General features: G+C 52.7%; 1 protein-coding gene across 2 annotated transcripts; it reads right to left on the bottom strand.

Moving 5' to 3' along the window:
- Positions 1-278: 278 nt before the first annotated feature.
- Bpifb3 (BPI fold containing family B, member 3) lies at positions 279-15077 on the bottom strand. 2 transcript variants are annotated; one of them, NM_194357.2, is made up of 16 exons: positions 14917-15077; positions 13528-13653; positions 12629-12785; positions 11025-11129; positions 10568-10708; positions 9375-9438; positions 8454-8514; positions 7649-7740; positions 7352-7531; positions 5936-5989; positions 4451-4621; positions 3898-3965; positions 2726-2768; positions 1799-1862; positions 1309-1385; positions 279-567 (listed from the first exon to the last, which is right to left on the bottom strand). In NM_194357.2, exons 2-16 carry the CDS (start codon positions 13640-13642, stop codon positions 538-540), a joined length of 1422 nt encoding a protein of 473 aa, NP_919338.2. In that variant the 5' UTR covers positions 13643-13653; positions 14917-15077; the 3' UTR covers positions 279-537. The 2 variants fall into 2 exon arrangements, with proteins under 2 accessions (NP_919338.2, NP_001366402.1); NM_001379473.1 differs by lacking the exon at positions 14917-15077 and adding an exon at positions 14830-14881.
- Between the last annotated feature and the right edge of the window lie 1805 nt (positions 15078-16882).

Genomic DNA, 16882 nt, shown 5'->3' with positions numbered 1-16882 from the left:
ACCCTCAAAACTTCAGCTGGTATGCCCTTCTGAAAGGGTTCCAAACCTCCGAGGCAGAGATCCTGACAGAAGGTGGGGGTAATGGACGACATGGAGAGGCTGAGGCCGGACAAGGACCAGAGGCTGCCCAGGCCAGCCAGGTGGAACAGGGACTCGGCACTCCAATAACTGAGCCCCAGGTCCCCTTACCTCATAAGAGCTCCTGTTTAGAATGAAGATCATTGGAGGCCAAAGCCAGCAGCGCTCCTGTGTGGCCAGGGAACAAACCAGCCAGCAGGCACAAGACCAAGGATCAGTTTATTAAAGCTGGGATTGAACCAAGGTGCTATGTGCTTTCTGAAGCAGATCAGTGGCTATCCAGCCATCCCCACCCCAAAACAGGCATGATCACAGGAACAGAGGGCAAGGTGGGCCCGGGTGGGCAAGGGGCACTTATACTGTCACCAATGCAGGCTTAAGACTGGGAGGGAAACTGAGGCAGAGTGGGCAGACAGATAGGACTCTGTAGTGAACAGGGAGAGCAGCAGCCATACCGCCTCACGGAGCCACTGTGAGCACAACTGCATTCTGCAAGAACAGGAATTCGCAGTTAGGTCTCTAAGCACCAGATCCCCTCATGGCTGCCTCACCTCACGCCTGGCCTCTTGCTCTGCCTGAGGCCTAGCGTTAAATGAGGGACGAGACTGTGGATGAGTCCGGTGCAGGTCAGGTTGCTGACTCAGACTTAAGGTCAAAGGTCATTTTTTACCAAAAACATACTGAACAACCTTGACACTCCCTGACCTTCATCCTCTTACCTTAAAAATTAATACAGAAACCCCTGTTGTGCTCACTCCCCAGAGCTAGCCAAAGACTCAAACGTGTACTGATTTGAAAAGGTTTGTGGCAAAATAATTAATAATAATAATAATAATAATAATAATAATAATGTAGAGAGGGGGTGCTGTCACAATCCATTAGTCATGCCTGCCATAGACATACAATGAGGGATAATAAGTATTTGCTGTCCATGAACCAAAGAACCATGAATCTGTGTGTATATCTGAGGTTCCTTCTTCAGGTCAGACATGTCTTAATTCAACAGAATTCTGTGATTGATTGACAATGTCTGCCACGGGTGAGGAAGGAAAGGGTTGAAATACATGACGTATTTGCTGTTTCTGACGATTGTGGTTCTCTGAGCTTTGTAGACATGACACAGAGGTGGGTCAGAGGATGAGGCAGGGCACGCTCCTCAGAGGTGTCAAACAGGTCTCTCGGGCCTCAGCTAAACTGCCATCTGGGGACACATCCACAGGGGACGCTCACCTCAATGATATCGACCACTGAATTGGCAAAGTTGACATTGAGAATCTTAGGCAGGGGAATTCCAACCTCCAGGTGCTCTGTGAAGGAAAAAAAAAAAAAAGGTTGAAAACAAAGATTGGGGTGTCTCAGACCCTGATGACGGACAGACACTTCTCCCTGTGGGAATTCAGCTTCTTGTTAGCAAATTCCTACTTACCCCATCATACCCCCCAAAAAAGACAAAACCCCTCTTTTCTATATCAGGTTTGTGACTCCCCTTTAGCCACACCACCTAGAGGCATCCCGTGCCATCTCTGGTTGATAGAGCTATTTCCCACTTGACTGTGGGAGCTTAAGCAGAATCCAGGGAAGGTTAACTCTGGGGGTCCTGAGGAGAGCATGATGGTGCTGGTCATTGCTGCATTAACGGAAATCCTGGCAGCTCTTTGGCCTCAGTATTCTTATCCGAGTAAGGGATCGAGGAGCAAATTGGACTCCAGCTCAGCTGTACCGTTGAGCCTCTGCATGTAGGCAGCCCGGACCACATCACTGAGCCATTCTTCCAGACGGGATGCCTGCAACAGCAGATGGAATAGTGAGTGGGGAGCTTCGTGAGAAACCAGAGGCCCAGAAGCCTCCTGCAAGCCTAAATGAACTGTTCCTGCTAGGTAATGGGGCCCTCAGATTGGGCTGTGTAGCCCAGCAACAGTAGCCTAGCAACAGTAAAGGAGACTGATTAATGCAGACTTCACCCTTAGTCTGGGACCTTGCAAGATATTCCCTTCTAGAAGATTCTGTGGATTAGGACAGGTGTGCCTGAGAAAGAGAGAAGGGAATGTACCCAGCTCTGGTAGAATGCTGTGAAGGCTGATCTTAGAATAAACAGTTTGGGAGTCCTCAGAATGTTCTGGAATCTAAAGCTGTCCGAGATTTCAGAATCTAAGAAGTCTGTGAGAAGCATGAACCTCAGGCTCTGTCGGGTTCTGGAATGCTAGACTTTCAGGGCTCAGAATTTTGTGTGAAGATCCAGATCCTTGTGAGCCTCTGGATGTTTACAATTCTGAGGATCCAAGTCCTTGTAAGAACATGGGATTGACTTTCCTAAGATGTCTAGTGGCTCACACACACACACACACACACACACACACACACACACACACACACACGCATGCATGCATATACACACAAAAACATACACACGCATGCACACATCCACCTAAACACACATGCACACACACATACACACACACCCGAGCACACACACAGGTTCACAGGTGCACGCACACACACAAGCATACACACTAGCACACTTCCTCTGCTTTTCTGCTCTGCTCTGCTGGGGTTGGGCCCACACAGAGGTAGCCTTGACCCTGACTTGCCCCCACTCCCCACCCAAATCCTCTACCCCCTGTCAAGCTCCTTCTTCCCAGGAACTTACATCAAAAGGTTGGGGAAAGGAGGAGGCCAGCTGGACACTTAGCCTGCCAGAGAGAAGAGAAGTGTTAAGAGGTCCTGGTGGTTCCTCACTCCCTGCAGAGAGCTGTCTGGCCCCACTTACCCTGGCCCACCCTAGTCATGGCTTTCCAGGAACAGGCAAGAGGACTCCAACCTAGCTCATCTCTCTCCAGCCATCTCTCAGGCTCTCTATTTCCCTCCCTGTGAAATAGACTGAGAGGGCTTCACTTCCCTTGTGAGACATCACAGAGCCCTCCTAGGGGTAGCCCAACTGTCTGTGTGTGTGTCCTTTTCCTAGCCTAGCACTGCACATGGGCCAGTCTGCATCCAGCAGGTGCTCACTAATGGTAGTGTACACCAGGTGACCCCAATGCAAGTCAGTCCGTGGCAAGCCTAGACCTCTATCTTCACTTCTGGAGTGCTGTGTCATGAACTGCCACCAGGAGGCAGAGGTGAGCAGGCAGCAGACCTGGTTGAAGAGGGCAAGAAAAGGAACCACAGGGAAGTTCCAAAGCAGGGAGATGCATACTGGGTGCTGTGGCTCAGGACAGTCAGGACTCAAGGACGTCTGAGAAATTCTCTACAACTGGGATGGGGATCAGACAGACCTCACCATAACCAGAGCACCAGCTGGAGAGGGAGGCTGGGGTCACGGGCCCATTGCCTGAGCCTGGGCTACAGTGAACTTTACAAACTGTGAAGTGCTGTGTTGGGTAGTATGCAAAAATAGGGGCAGAATGGTCTTCCACCTTCATTTTGGCTGTTTGGAATCTCTCGATGCTCAGTTAGCATAAGACAGAGATGAGGGAATCAATGGAAGAAGTGCGTATGGGGCGGAAACATCGTCCAGCACTCTGGGATCGCGTCCTTGTGGTCAGCCTCAGGCTAAGTTATAGCCTCTGTGTCCTGGGGCAGGCTCACTGCCAGAGTCAGTGTCTGAGCAAAGGGAACAGTGGAAGTGCTAGTCATGGTCACCTACTCTGGGCCCTGCTACTTGATCTGTAGTGACCACCATGTCCCCTTCCCTAAGGTGACACAAATCTACTAAGCACCCAGATCAGAGATGCTTGCCAACACCAAGTGGCCCTTATTTTATCCAGCCCCTGATTCTAGTGTCTAAAGGGAGGGACAGACCATCCTAGGACCCCACATTACCGTTCCAGGGACAGAGATATGTGCAGCTTGGTAGAGGATGGAGCCAGGTGGGCATTTAGAGTCATAACCTGAGGAGAAGAGTGAGCAGATGTTTTCCCTGACTCTGCAAGAATAGAGGCAGTCACCCAGATGCCAGGAAAGCCTCTGAGCATTCCTCCCATGGCAGCTCTGGTCCTACTGTGTGGCAGAGTTAATGGGTGTTTGGGACTGCAGACCGGAACCTTCTGTTTAATCCACGAGGGAGCTAAAGGCTTCCCAGGGGCACTTGAGCTAGCCTAGGAAGGTAGCAGAAGAGACAGCCAGGGCAGGCAGAGCACAAGGCATGCTGGGACCACCATGCTGAGTCATGAAGCAGGGTCCCCAGGAGACAGCTGAGTAGAGGCAGGTCACTGTGGAGCAACTCTCAGGACTTGAGGACGTAGAGTGGGCCCACTGGACCAAAGAAGGGTTAGGAGCTGGAAAGAAGCTGGGTCAACAATAGACTTAGTTCATCAATGATGTGAGGGTCTTGCTATGCAACATAGGGCTCCCCGCCCACCCCTCATCCACTTACCCCATTCAACTGGAAAAGGGCTACAGGAGTTCCTTGAGGGACAGAAGACAGCACATGGATGGTGACTGGGATGGAGACTGTGGCCTTCTTGTTCTGCAGCAGGACCATGGGCGATTTTGTCACCCGCAGCGAGAGCAGGAGGTGCTGAGCAGGGGGCAGTTTCCCCAGGGCCTGGGAGAGACAGGAAAGAACATGGGTGTGAAGACAGCTTAGATGCCAGTGTCAGAATCAGTCAGTCCACAAACACACTGAGCATCTACTAGTTGAGAGGCACGGCCCTTGGCAGCAAGGTTGTAGCCTAGAATAGCAGGCACTCTGCCCATCAAAGCGGTTAAGACTCTAACCCATGGGGCCACCATATCACACTCTGTTTCATACACAGGCAAAATCTCTTCCCCAAGCAAGCTGAGCCTGGTGGCACACAGCTAAAATCCCAGCACTTGGAAACTAGAAACAGAGAGATCAAGAGTTAAGGCTATCCTTGGCTAAATAACAAGTTTAAGGACGACCTGGGCTACGTGCAGCTCCGTGTCAAAAATAAAACAACAAACATTGGTAGCTGTGTCCTGAGGGATTTCTCAGTCATCTCTGCCACCCAATTGATCTTGCACTTTCCTCCTGCCTTTGAAAGGTTCTCCTGAGTGTCCACTCCCAGACCCTTCCTCTCCTGAGCTTCCTCCTCCCTTCAGCCCAGAGAAGGAGCAAGTCCCACCTTGCTCCCTGAGGCTACCTGAAACCGTTTCCTTAATGGATGCATGGACCTTGTCCTCGGCCACCCGTATCCTCTGTTTCTCTGTCCAACCCCCCTCAGACACTCCCACTACTCTATGTAATAATAATGTAATAATAGTCATTTCAACTTCAAATCATTACTAATTCTCCCAGCTGCATACTGGTGGGTCCAGTATCATCTGAATGACTGGGAAGCTGAGTCCTGGGATCATGTCCACTATCTCTACCTCCATGACCCCTCTCCTTTGTCTCTCTCCAGGACAGAGAAGACCAAGAGCTGGGGACATCTTCTGGTCTGAGGGACCCTCGGGATGGATCTTTATGATTCTCTGTGTTGATAATTCAGTAACTTGGGGATCCAGGCGTGGGACACAGTGGCCCTCAAATGCTAGCATGCCTCCGTCCTCTATGTGGCTGTGTTTTCCTGATTTCTATCACTTTTCAAAGAGTAGGTGTTACTAGGAGACTCAGAATGGTCACACTGTGAATCAGTAGCCTGGGAAGACTCTCCTGTTCTCTGTCTGCTGGAGTTGCTGTGACCACAGCACCCAGGTGGCTTCTGGGACACTCTGCTTCTTTCCTTTATAAGCCAGTTGTGCTATCAGAAAAGGATAAAGTGTTAGTGTCTCACACTTTAGTTTATATCTGGGCTCAACATTAATCATGGGTATGTGGAGAGATCGCCTGGGAAGGTTTCTGGAGTCAATCTAGGAAAGAGCTACACTGATGGAGCCCCTAAGAGGGCCCACTCACCTCAGGAGCCAAAGCTGCCAGGTCAGTAGTTGTCAGAGGGACATTCCTGGGAACCTGGGTATGAGAGCAAATGAGAGGTTAGTGGAGAAGGAAGACGTCCCTGGAAATGGGTGCAGGACAGGGGAGTGTGTCCCTCTCACCTCTGCTCACTACGGACACTCCCGGAGCCTGACCCTGTACCAGGTACTCTTCCCACCTCCCTAACACACCCTACACAGCAGCTCAGCGACCAGATTAAGAATGCCCTCACTTTACACAAGTGATGCTAAGACTCTGCCCTGGCTCCATCCTTGGCTAATGGTGGCCCGGGATGAGCAGGATATGTAGCTGAGCTGTCTGGTATCAGAGTCCTCTCATTACTGCCAGACCACACTGAGAAAGGCAGCCAGGTGCTCTTATCTGTCACCTCAGCGGTCACTTATAAATACGACCACTTCCAGTCTTTATAAATCGTAGGTTCATGTAAGTTTACAAGCTCTGGCTAAAATGTTAGGAAATGTGGTCTCACTGGGCCCATGTCCCTTCCCCCTTGGAAGCTAAACTGTAGTTGCCAAGGTCCTGCCAGGTTGCTAAGCAATGGTGGCCCCATATGAACCACCCTATCAGAACAGATCTGTCCACACTTTGTCCCCAGAGCTCCAGGAGCAGTCATCACAATGCTTACAGCCCCATCCACAGGCCATTCAGTGACACATTCCTTTCTTCAGACTCTGCCTTCTCCCCAGCTAAAGACCCCTACCTCCAACTTGGGGCCCCATTCAATTCTCTGAAGCTACCTCTGTCCCCTAGGGACCCCTCCCCATCCTGTACAAGGTGAGAGGCCAATCCTCTTGCCTAAGCTGTATGTGAGGCCTCCAAATAGCTCAGAGCTCAGTGCTCTGGGTAGGGATAAGACTGGGGGTGGGGGGAGCCTCTGAGCCATTGAGGCAAAGAGGGACCAACACAAGAGCAAGGAGGTCCCAGAAACTCCAGTATGAGAGTACAAGTGACCTTCAGCAAAGCCTAAGCCTGGCTTTCTTTTCTCCAGCTCAAATCTACTCTTGAGAAAGTAGACAGGATGTTAGCCATTCCTACTTTAGTATAAAATAGCTTAAACTCAAGACAGATTCATCTGGTGAGTCGTTTCCTCCTTGGATGGAGGGATATCTGACTCTGTCGGTTCTGGCTTTGGGCGTGGTTTTCTGGAAGGCTGAGGTTAGAAGGCTTCAGGGGTGCCATGCAGGTACGGAGGGTTATTGGCACTCTCCTCTAGAACAGGGTGGACGGCAAGGTGTGTGCTCTAAGCATGCCCAGCCCCTGCTTACAGAGAACAGACTCAGCAAGGCTATGAGGGACAACATGAGGAAACCCAGCAGCAGCCCTGCCACAGCCTGGAGCAGATGTCCCAAGCCAGCGTCCCCATACGCCACCACTCACCATCTCAGGGGTGATGTCCAGGTCAAGGGCACCGTTGGTTTGCAGGAGCCCAAACACGGTGCTGAAGAGATAGAGTGGGACAGTCACTTGGGAGGTGTGGTCCTCTTTGGGGGGCACCTTGACTGGGATGCGTGGCTTGGGGAAATCAATGACATCTCCAGCTATGCTCTTCACGATGGGCTACCAGGCAAGAGACAGAGAAGGGTGGGTGTGTGGCTGCTCGGCCTTGTCCGGGATCCCCCATTCACCTCTGTGGCTCCCCCATGGACCCCACTGCCCTGGTCCTGGAACACTCACATTTATATCCAGCTCAATGTACTGGTTGGAGATTAGGGGAAGTGTAGCCAGAGTGAACTCCACAGACCCCAGAGGCCCAAGGGGCACCAGGCCTGCAGGAAAGAGGGCAGACAGGAAAACCTCAACCGTACCCCCAGGGACAGTAACCACTGGCATTTACTGAGCCCCTGTTGCAAATTACCCTTTACCCAGAATTCATTTGGGTTCTGCTGTCACCCCCATTTCACCCCGCTGATGGAGGGCCACAGTCTGGAGGCACACAGACTGGGAAAGCCTGTGCTCCTGTTTCTAGGGCTGCTATGGCTGACCCATGCCTGTCCTGCCTCTTTCCCGGCCTCCCTGATGGAGGGGTGACTACAGCACCATCCTGCCTTGCCTCTGCTCATACTTCCCTGAGTAAGTACAGAGGTCTCCACGAGGCAGAGAGACAGAGTCACTGGGCGGCAAGGCCATGGCTGTCTTGCTAAAGCCCTGTGAGCTTGTGACTTTCATCTCCACAGAGAATGTTTACCTCTTGTTTCAGCCCCAAGTGCTCAGTAGGTGTCTGTCTGCAGCAGCTGGCAGGTGGAGATCTCAGATGTGGATGCTCTGAGGCCTCCCCCACCCCTGGGATAGCTGGGCTCCTCCCTAGACATCCTCCCTTGGTTCCTCTCCTAGATCTCCACCCTAAGGGTTCTCCGGAGGCCTCCCCAGAGTGGAGTGGACAGTCTGAGGAAGAAGAGAAACTCCCCTCTCTTCCCTCCATGGCCACCTGCTCAATGGCAAGGGTGAGGGAACACAGAGGAGGGGTAGGACCCCAACTTACTCAGCGTAGCTCCCAAGAGCTCATTCACCACACTCAGCACACTGTCTACCACAGGGCACAGCTGTAAGGAGGAGACAGAGGCCACTGGAGAGAGAGGGTGCACCCTGCTTGGGGCAGGAGACAGCTGCCTCTCTCCAAAATGGCTGTGTGGTGCTGAGGCTCAAAGGTAAAGCATGGTGTGAAGACACCAAATCTCACATCTCTTACGTGAGCCCCTTTAGAAAGTGCACCACGAGGGAGGAACAGTAGACATTGCAGGGCCAAGGTGACTGCTGTCCATCCTGCTACCCAGTGTAGAGTCAGAAGACTGTGGTCAGAAGTCCCAGGTACCCTATCTTCTCTGTCATCCAGAAAATCCACACACCCTGTCCCTGCACTCACTGAGCCCCGTGTGGTAACTTCAGCCCAGCACTTCAGTCTACAGTTGGGGTCAGAGACTAAGGGCCACCTGCCAAGGTCATAATTATTGGCAGACACAAAAGCCAGGGCTGAGGCAAGACTGCTGCCCCAAGCCCCAGGATTGCACTGGGAGGAGGCATCCAGATGCAGGCATCCAGCCGGTACATCCTGCTGCACCGGGCAGCCAGGCAGGAAAACTACACAGAAGCCATAGCACAGCACTGACCTCAAAGTGCAGTTCCAATCCCACCCAGAATGATGGTCAAGAATTCTGGCTGAAAGTGCTTGCAGCACCCAGAGTCAGATCTGCCTGCCTCACACACACTCAACCCCAGAGCCCACGATGGACCTCCTTGAATCTACCTGACGTGTTTTCTTCCCTTGAGTCTACCTGACGTGTTTTCTTCCCTCCCGTGGCCACACTGCTTCCTTCAGCCCAGGGTAGCAATCCACTATCACCCACACAATGTTTTAGGGATGCCAGCTAACTGCCCTTGGCAGCCTGGTGGGGGCCACACTCACCAGTCCAGGCAGCACCTTGCACAGTGTCTGTTCTACGAGCCCAAAGATTGGCGTGGGCAGCAGCCTGGGTGAAGAAGACATGAAGGTGGACCAGGGCTCTGCCTCCCTCCTGTCTCTTCCTTTTGTGAGGTTGGCTGGAGCTTTGGGGACCTGTGTTTAAGCCTTGGCCCCGCCTTACCATGGGGCATCCAAGATTTTACCTTCCTTGTCAAGACAGCCCCACCCTATCTCATGCCACTGCCAGATGAGAGAGAGGCCCACAAACGCCTACCAGGCAGCCTGTGCACCGGACACCCAACGACTTATAGATGAGAGTCACTTACATGTGCAGCATGTCTGATTCCACACCTTGTTTATTGGGACTCAATAAACAATGAATGAATGAATGAATGAACAAATGAATGAATGAATGAATGAATTAGTAGGTGGCCTAAGGATAAGCAGTATCTGTCGTTTGTCTCAGGCCTGCCTGGAGACCATGTGGGCACATGCCCACAGAGCCACACCCCAAGATGGCACAGTTACCCTTAGCTTACTGTCCCCAGAGCATCAAGAGACACTACATTTTAAGGAGCCCAAAGCCCTGACTTGTGATTCCTTTGTTTAAGCCTTTACAGAGCCCACCCACCCACCCTGTCCCTGGAGCTAACACTAAGCCAGCAAAAGTGGAGGAGCTGAGGCTTGGCCTGGGATAAAGACAGTGCTAGGGAGACAGAGAAAGAATGGTCCAGGGGAGGGTAGTCCAGTGGTCAGAGACAAGCTTCCATGCCTGCCTCATCTGTGTGATATAGCTTGGGCAGAACCTTTGCTCTTTGTGGGCTGGAGTGAGGCTGGTCACGAGTGTGGGCAGGTGAGTGGGTGTCCCACAGGAAAGGGAGATGTGAAGGTGGTTACAGGGGACACAGGGGACACTGAGGTCCCAGCATGGTCCTGGGTCACACAAGTCAAGGGTTGAGCTGGGGCTCTTACATGCTGAGAGCAGACACAGAGCTTCTGGGAGACAGGAAGTCCCGAGTGGGACCCCGGGGACAAGAGAAAGATCATTCTGGAGTAACTGTGTTGAGGGCTACAGCTTGGGTCTCAGGTCTGGGCCAAAAGCAGGGTCTGCAGGACAGCATGACATTCTCAGGCAGAGCTGGGGACAGGCAACCCGTGCTGGATGTGTGTGAGCTGGTGCCAAGCCGGAGACTCACCCTGACATCAGACTGATGTGACCCAGGAGCGTGCTGCAGCGCTTAAGGACAAGGATGGGTGTCCCCCGAGGACTCATGCCCAGTGCCACTTTCGAAGACACGTTCACCTCTGCGGCCAGCTGCAGGAGGCCCACCAGGGGACTGCAAGGTCCCCAGAATGAGCCTAGCCCGCCTCCCAGACCTTACCCACCTCACCATACCCAGCCATGCCCACGCCATCCTGGGGCCCTGTGGATGTCAGGGTCCTGGTCCCCAAGCATCTTCCAGGCTCTCTTCCCCACCTCAGGCAGTGGAGGAGGGTCTGGGAAGCTCCGTGGAAGCCTGGGGATCACCAAAGAAGTGGGGTCCTCTGGGGGAAGGTAATAGAGCAGGGGCCCAAGATGGGGGGACCCTAAGGGAAGTGAGGCAGAGGAAATAGTGGGTGCTGGTGTATAAGAGCTCCCAGACGCACACTTACCCGGAGCCATGCAGGCTAACCTTGGTGTGCAGGTTCAGCTGCACCCCGACCCCCGGCAGCAGCTTGAGTGACACTTTGGGCAAAGTTAGTTCCTCTATCTTCAGCCTGGAGAGTGGGGGAAGTGGGCTCACTCCTACAGACCCCTGGTCCTGGGTGGACCCCGACCACCAGATTCCCCCTATGGTTGATACTCAACAGTGTGGCCTCAGAATCACAGCTGGAGGCCCTACTCTATCTGGCAGCCTCAGCCCTGGTTTGTGTGACATTGGGCCCCATCTAGAATACACCCCACAGGGGATTCCTTAGTCAAGCATCATCCTTCCAGCCTACTCTTGCTACCCCTATCTGGAACACCTATCCCTGATTCTATTCAATATCCTCCCCTAAGTAACTGAGTGTTCCTGGCTCTCCTGATTTCAGCCAGACATCCCCTCCTCCAGGAAGTCCTCCTTCCTGGTTCTCAGGCTGCAGCTTACAGCCCTGTCTGAGCCCAGGGCATTGTCCTATCAGGTTTTGGCACATTCTGCAGCTCCTTGAAGGAAGGACAAGGTGAGGTTCATTCAGCAAAGGTGGTATGAAGAGATGTGGAATCTAATAATAGTGATAGCATTTACTGAGTGCTCATTGTATAGATGGTTTTATTCGGCCCCAACTGCACACAGACTACGGCTGTCTCGATGTTCATGGTGTCCTTTCAGGATGCTTCGCAGCCCTATCCTGTGGCTACTAACTCTGCCTGGGGATGAATCACTTCACTACTGTGCCTCAGCATCCAGATGACACTGCCAAGATCTACCTCAGAGTGACTCAGTGAAGCTGAGCGCTATGAGCTGCCACCTGCCCCCTTTGCAGATGTGGGTGCTACATGGGGACCTGCCATCTCCTCTGTTGTCACAAGCCTGTCTCCTCGTCTGACTGTCTGTCCATATTCACCCATGCCCAAAAAGAGTGGGCTGCAGTCATCCACACACAGACATGTCCCCTCCTCCATGGAGTGAGCACAGTGGGAGTGAGGGGACCTTCCCTGGGGGCTTCCATCCCCCGTGGAGAGGTTTGACACTTGTCTGATCTCTACATCAACTTACCAATGGTGCTTAAGGTCACCTAGAACCCTGCTGGTGACTGCTCTGCTAAAAGCATTAGCCACCTGCTCATTTCTTCCAATCCTAACATGATCACAAAGCCCTGTTTATATGAGGACATTCTGATGAGTGGCCCAGATGGGAATCCTGCCCCTTTGGGTATACAATCTGCCATGGTGACAAAGACAAACCAGTATCATGTATGTTGTCCCCAGAGTGAGTGACCCCTTGAAGGTGGGGAGGGGCTGAATAAGGGCTCATCGGGGCAGACTCTTCTCACCAGACATCCAAAAGAGATGAGGAAAGAAGCCAGACAGACACCAGGGTCAGCCCAGAGAAATCAAGCAACCTTCGAGGGGTCACACAGCAGGTAGCTAGAGTTGTATCCAGCCCCCGGGGTGACAGAGGCATGTGGCTACCCATGTCCTTCCTGGCTCAGTCATCACCCATCCCCCCCCCCCTTCCCAGCAGCGAGTGAAGACAAGCCCTCCTGCAGAGCCCTTCAGAGCCCTGGGGCCTCACCCAGAGAGTTCTTCCACAAGACTAAAGATGCCACCGTAACTCAGCAGGCCACCACCTCCGAGCAGCCCTCCTGCACCCAGGAGGCCCTGGTTCACTGATGTCACAGTCCCCAGCACGTTTTGCAGAATAGGGCCCCCAACTAGGGAGTTCTGGATGGCTGCAGAGAGAGTGGGAAGGAGGAATACTCAACGAAGTGTCCTTTCACCCTGAGGATCAGGGCCATGACTGATGTCCTTTCCTTTGAGTTTCAGAGCCTGTTTTCATTAGGATTGACACATCACATTCAAGAAGTGGGGACTCCTCCCACTCGCCCCACTTGTGGTACCAAGGAGTGTCAGGAATAAATGAACACACGCCCCTAACCATTCCTTCATCTACAGATAAATAAAAGACCAGGAAGGGGCAGACGCTTGCCCAACGTGTGAACAAGTACTTTATGAAGGTTGAATAACACTTGGGCTCCAGATCCTTGCAGCCAAAGTAGAGAGAGGATGCAGGGGTTTGGTGGCGGTGCCGGGGTGACCCCAATCCTGGCTGTGGAAAGGGCAGAGTGGAGAAACCCCCACTGTGGGTAGCTCTTCACTGTCCTGTGAGGATCACCCCAGAAACATGAGATGGGAATATGACCCACCCAGTCCCTTCTTCATCCCTGTCCCTAACCCCATGTCATTCCACACAGCCCAGTTCTCTGCTCAGAGGGAAGGATACGAGTGACAACTGGAAGAACTGGAGAGCAAACCCAAGCTTCCTAAGTGTGTGCTGCTGGCCCCTCCAGGGTCCTTGCAAAATAAACCAGAATCTGTCCACTGAGTACTGATAGCCTCAGCTCGAACATCTGTCTCTGATGCAGACAGTTGCAGCTGGGTCCCTTCCGGCCTGCCCACCTGCCTCTGCCTCACCTTTGCCCAGTTCATCCTTGTCAATCCGAGCAAGCGTGCCCACTGTCTCAAGCAGCCCCAGGCATGGAGTGGCCAGGCCCCAGAGCAGAAGCAGGGTATACACACCCAGCATCATCAGCTGCACACCTGGATGAGGGAAAGATGTTATCAGGTCTGCACGCCCAGCCTTTTCGCTCCTGCTCTCCATCATGGCCAGTGCTGGTCAGGAGCTCTTCCTTCCTGAACAACTGGAAGTGCTCTATCCAGCCACCACACAAGGGACAGCTTCCAGGACCAGCACACCTTTCAGTTGCCTGAACTGGATCAGGTGGGAAATCTGAGGCTCAGAGACTGGAGGGAACTCGAGCAGGGCCACAGAACTAACCATTCACATTCCAGTCTGAATCCACATGACTGAAAATTTGTCATATGGCCCTGTGAGCCTGGCAGGGTCCAGGGTAAATGCTTTAGGGGGACCCTCCCCTCAGTGGCTCCCACAACCCGTGGATGAGGCCCAAGGCAAAGAATTTCTTTGGCCACCTGAGTTCTAAATAAACTAAATCCTGCTCCACCCAGGGCCTTTGCACTTGCTATTTCAGATGCTAGAAAGTCTCCTGTGTGTCCCCTCATGGCTGGCTCCTGGTCCATCAGGTTCACTACCTTCTGAGAGAGGCCTCTCTTTTTGCCTTCTCTGGAGAGTCCTGCCAATCACTGAGATGTTTATTGAGAGATACTTTTCACAAGTTGCATTTATGCAAACGTATCCATACCCTTGCTGGCCAACTCTGTAAGCTACAGGAAGGAGACTGTGCCTTGGGTCCCAGTGCTGTTCCCACGTGCACTGGAAGAGCACCTGTCGTGGGGTGAGGGTGGGACCCAGTAGCTCTTCACTCAGCCAGCTCTGCTGCAGACAGCATCAACACAGAGCAGGCACCTTCTCCATGGACACCACATGACCCAGCAACAAACTTAATTGTACATCTTGTTTACTAGGACGGGGGCCCTGAGTGAACTCATCACCCTAGGGTCTCTCACAGAAGGAAATGCCACTATAGTAGGAGCCCAGTTAGAGAGAGGGATGCTAGCCTGGATCTTTGTCCATGGGCAATTCTGGCCCCAGCCCAGTTAGCCCTGTCATACAGCGAGAACCCCAAATCTGTAAGATGGGGGAAATTTCCTCCTGCTAGCCTCCAAGTGCTCCTAGGCCTCTCTTCCCCCAGAGTAATTCCTTCTGTGCCCATTGTTCAGATGGGACAGTAAGAGTCACACAGTCAGTCTGTGGAGGGGATTAGGATGGGACCGGGTCACCTGGGGCCACCTTACCAGCCTGTTCCTCCTGCTCTGTAAGTGGGTTCCCAGCCTCCTGCCAGCCTCTGTACCTGAGCCCAGGGGCGGCCCTTATATACTCACAGCAGCTTGGGGAGACAAAGGGGGCACAGCCGCCAGGAACCCGTCAGTATGTCAAGTCAGGAGCAAATTGCGGTTTTCCCCGAGGGCCTGAATTAAGCCTTTCTTCTGCAAGGAAAGCCAGGGGCTGGGGTCAGCGCCCAGGGGCTGGAAGAAATGCATAGGGGCCCCAGAGGCCAGCCTTTCTCCACAACTGGGATGGGTGAGGCTCGGTCACTCCCAGAGAGCTCCCTTCAGGTCCCCCACAGCCACTCCAGTAATGCGGGGTCCACCTTGATTCACTTGCCCACCATCCTAAAAGTCCTGGAGGGAAGGAAACTGCTTATAGCAACTGGACCCTCTGATCTCTAATCCAGCCACAAGCCTAGCATCGAGAAGTCCAGGCCTGGGGAGTGGAAGTGGGGCCTACTTGGAGAAGGGTCACCAGCTCCAACCACCCCTCATGGCTTGAGAGCCCCGGGACTCCAGAGCAGGCAGGTTCAGGAGAATGGTGCATTCATTCATTCATTCAGTCAGTCAGTCAGTCAGTCAGTCAGTCAGTCGATTGGTCGGTCGGTCTACAGCAGGCACTTGTGGGGTGCCTATTGTTTACCAGATGTAGGGTATCCCTGTGAACAGAAGAGCAACCATGGTCCCAGGTGCTGTCATGCCATTTGGCCTTTCAGCAGCCATAAATTAAAAATGGCAAATGCTAATAAAATTAACCTTTATAGTGTGATTCATTTAACCACACACAGAATCAGTAGGCTCCCATTTAATGCATCCTGGGCAGAACAATGGGGGTGAGGGGCTTTTCTTCCTCTTCTCATATTTTACCAGACCCACTTACAATACTCCAAACTTGCATGTCAAGCACTGACAGCCTGTAAGCACACAGCTCTGAAGGGAACACACACACACACACGCACACGCACACGCACACGCACACGCACATGCACGCACGCACGCACACGCGACAGTCAGCAGCAGCCAGGGCCATAAGACAAGATTGTAAGTGGTATTGGGGATACTAAATATGGTGGTCAGATACCCTGAATGGGAAAGGGACCAGCTTAACCCAAAGAGATAATGGAAGGGAGTCTGATAGGTACTTGGGGAGGAGCTTGTCAGACAAAGCAGTACTGAGCCCCGGGGTGGCTGCTACAAACTAACGGGGAGGCTGGTGGGAATCATGGAGATGTGGCCTGGCAGTTTACACTGTACACCCAAGGGCTGTGGCTGTTTATTTTTTTCAATCATTTTTTTGAGACAGGATCTCTCTGGAGCCCAGGCTGGCCTGGAACTTGTGGCAATCCTGCTTCAGTCTACCCAGTGTCAGGATCACAGGTGTGAGTCGCAAGCATGGCTGGCTTTGGGTTCCATGTCCACTTAGTTCTTCAGGTTTCTGTCCCAGCATCACCTCCTCCAAGAAGTCTTCTGGAACTCTAAACTGAACAAGGTACCAGCTATGAGCCCATCTCCATCCCCTGGGTCTTCCTGTCTGAGAGCCTGTGCTGTCTCAAGTGGTCACTGTGCCTCTGTGGTGTGCCCTTCAGGCCTTCAGGGCCTTCCAGGGCGAGAGGACTATGTTCCTGAACAAGAAGTGTCTTGAAATATGGGATCCGAACAGAAAGAGGCTATGGGTTCCATGTTTGATGAGCTTTAAAACTTGATGCTCACAAAGTCCTCCGGTGTCCGTGGTTTCACGGCCCACCAGAATTGGCCACTGGCCTGACACAGTGGATAGGGTATAGAGTACAATGATGTCCGTGTCTTTCTGCGAGCTCCTTCCTCCTGCACACTCTGTGCCCACACACATGCTTCATACGTCCATGTAAAGAGCGGTATTTCTCTCCCAGGGGCCCCTCCACACATGGAGGCTCCATCCGTGGCCACCTTCTGTTCACAAGCATTGGGTCCTTCTGATAGTTGGCTATCATGAGTGAAACTACAAGGTTCATTGCCTTACGTCTTGCTTGTAGCTTCCATT

The sequence above is a fragment of the Mus musculus genome, chromosome 2 (assembly GCF_000001635.26).
Source record: "Mus musculus strain C57BL/6J chromosome 2, GRCm38.p6 C57BL/6J".
Taxonomy (NCBI): domain Eukaryota; kingdom Metazoa; phylum Chordata; class Mammalia; order Rodentia; family Muridae; genus Mus; species Mus musculus.
Note: the sequence above shows the minus strand (reverse complement) of the source record. Positions and strands in the feature narration are given on the sequence as shown.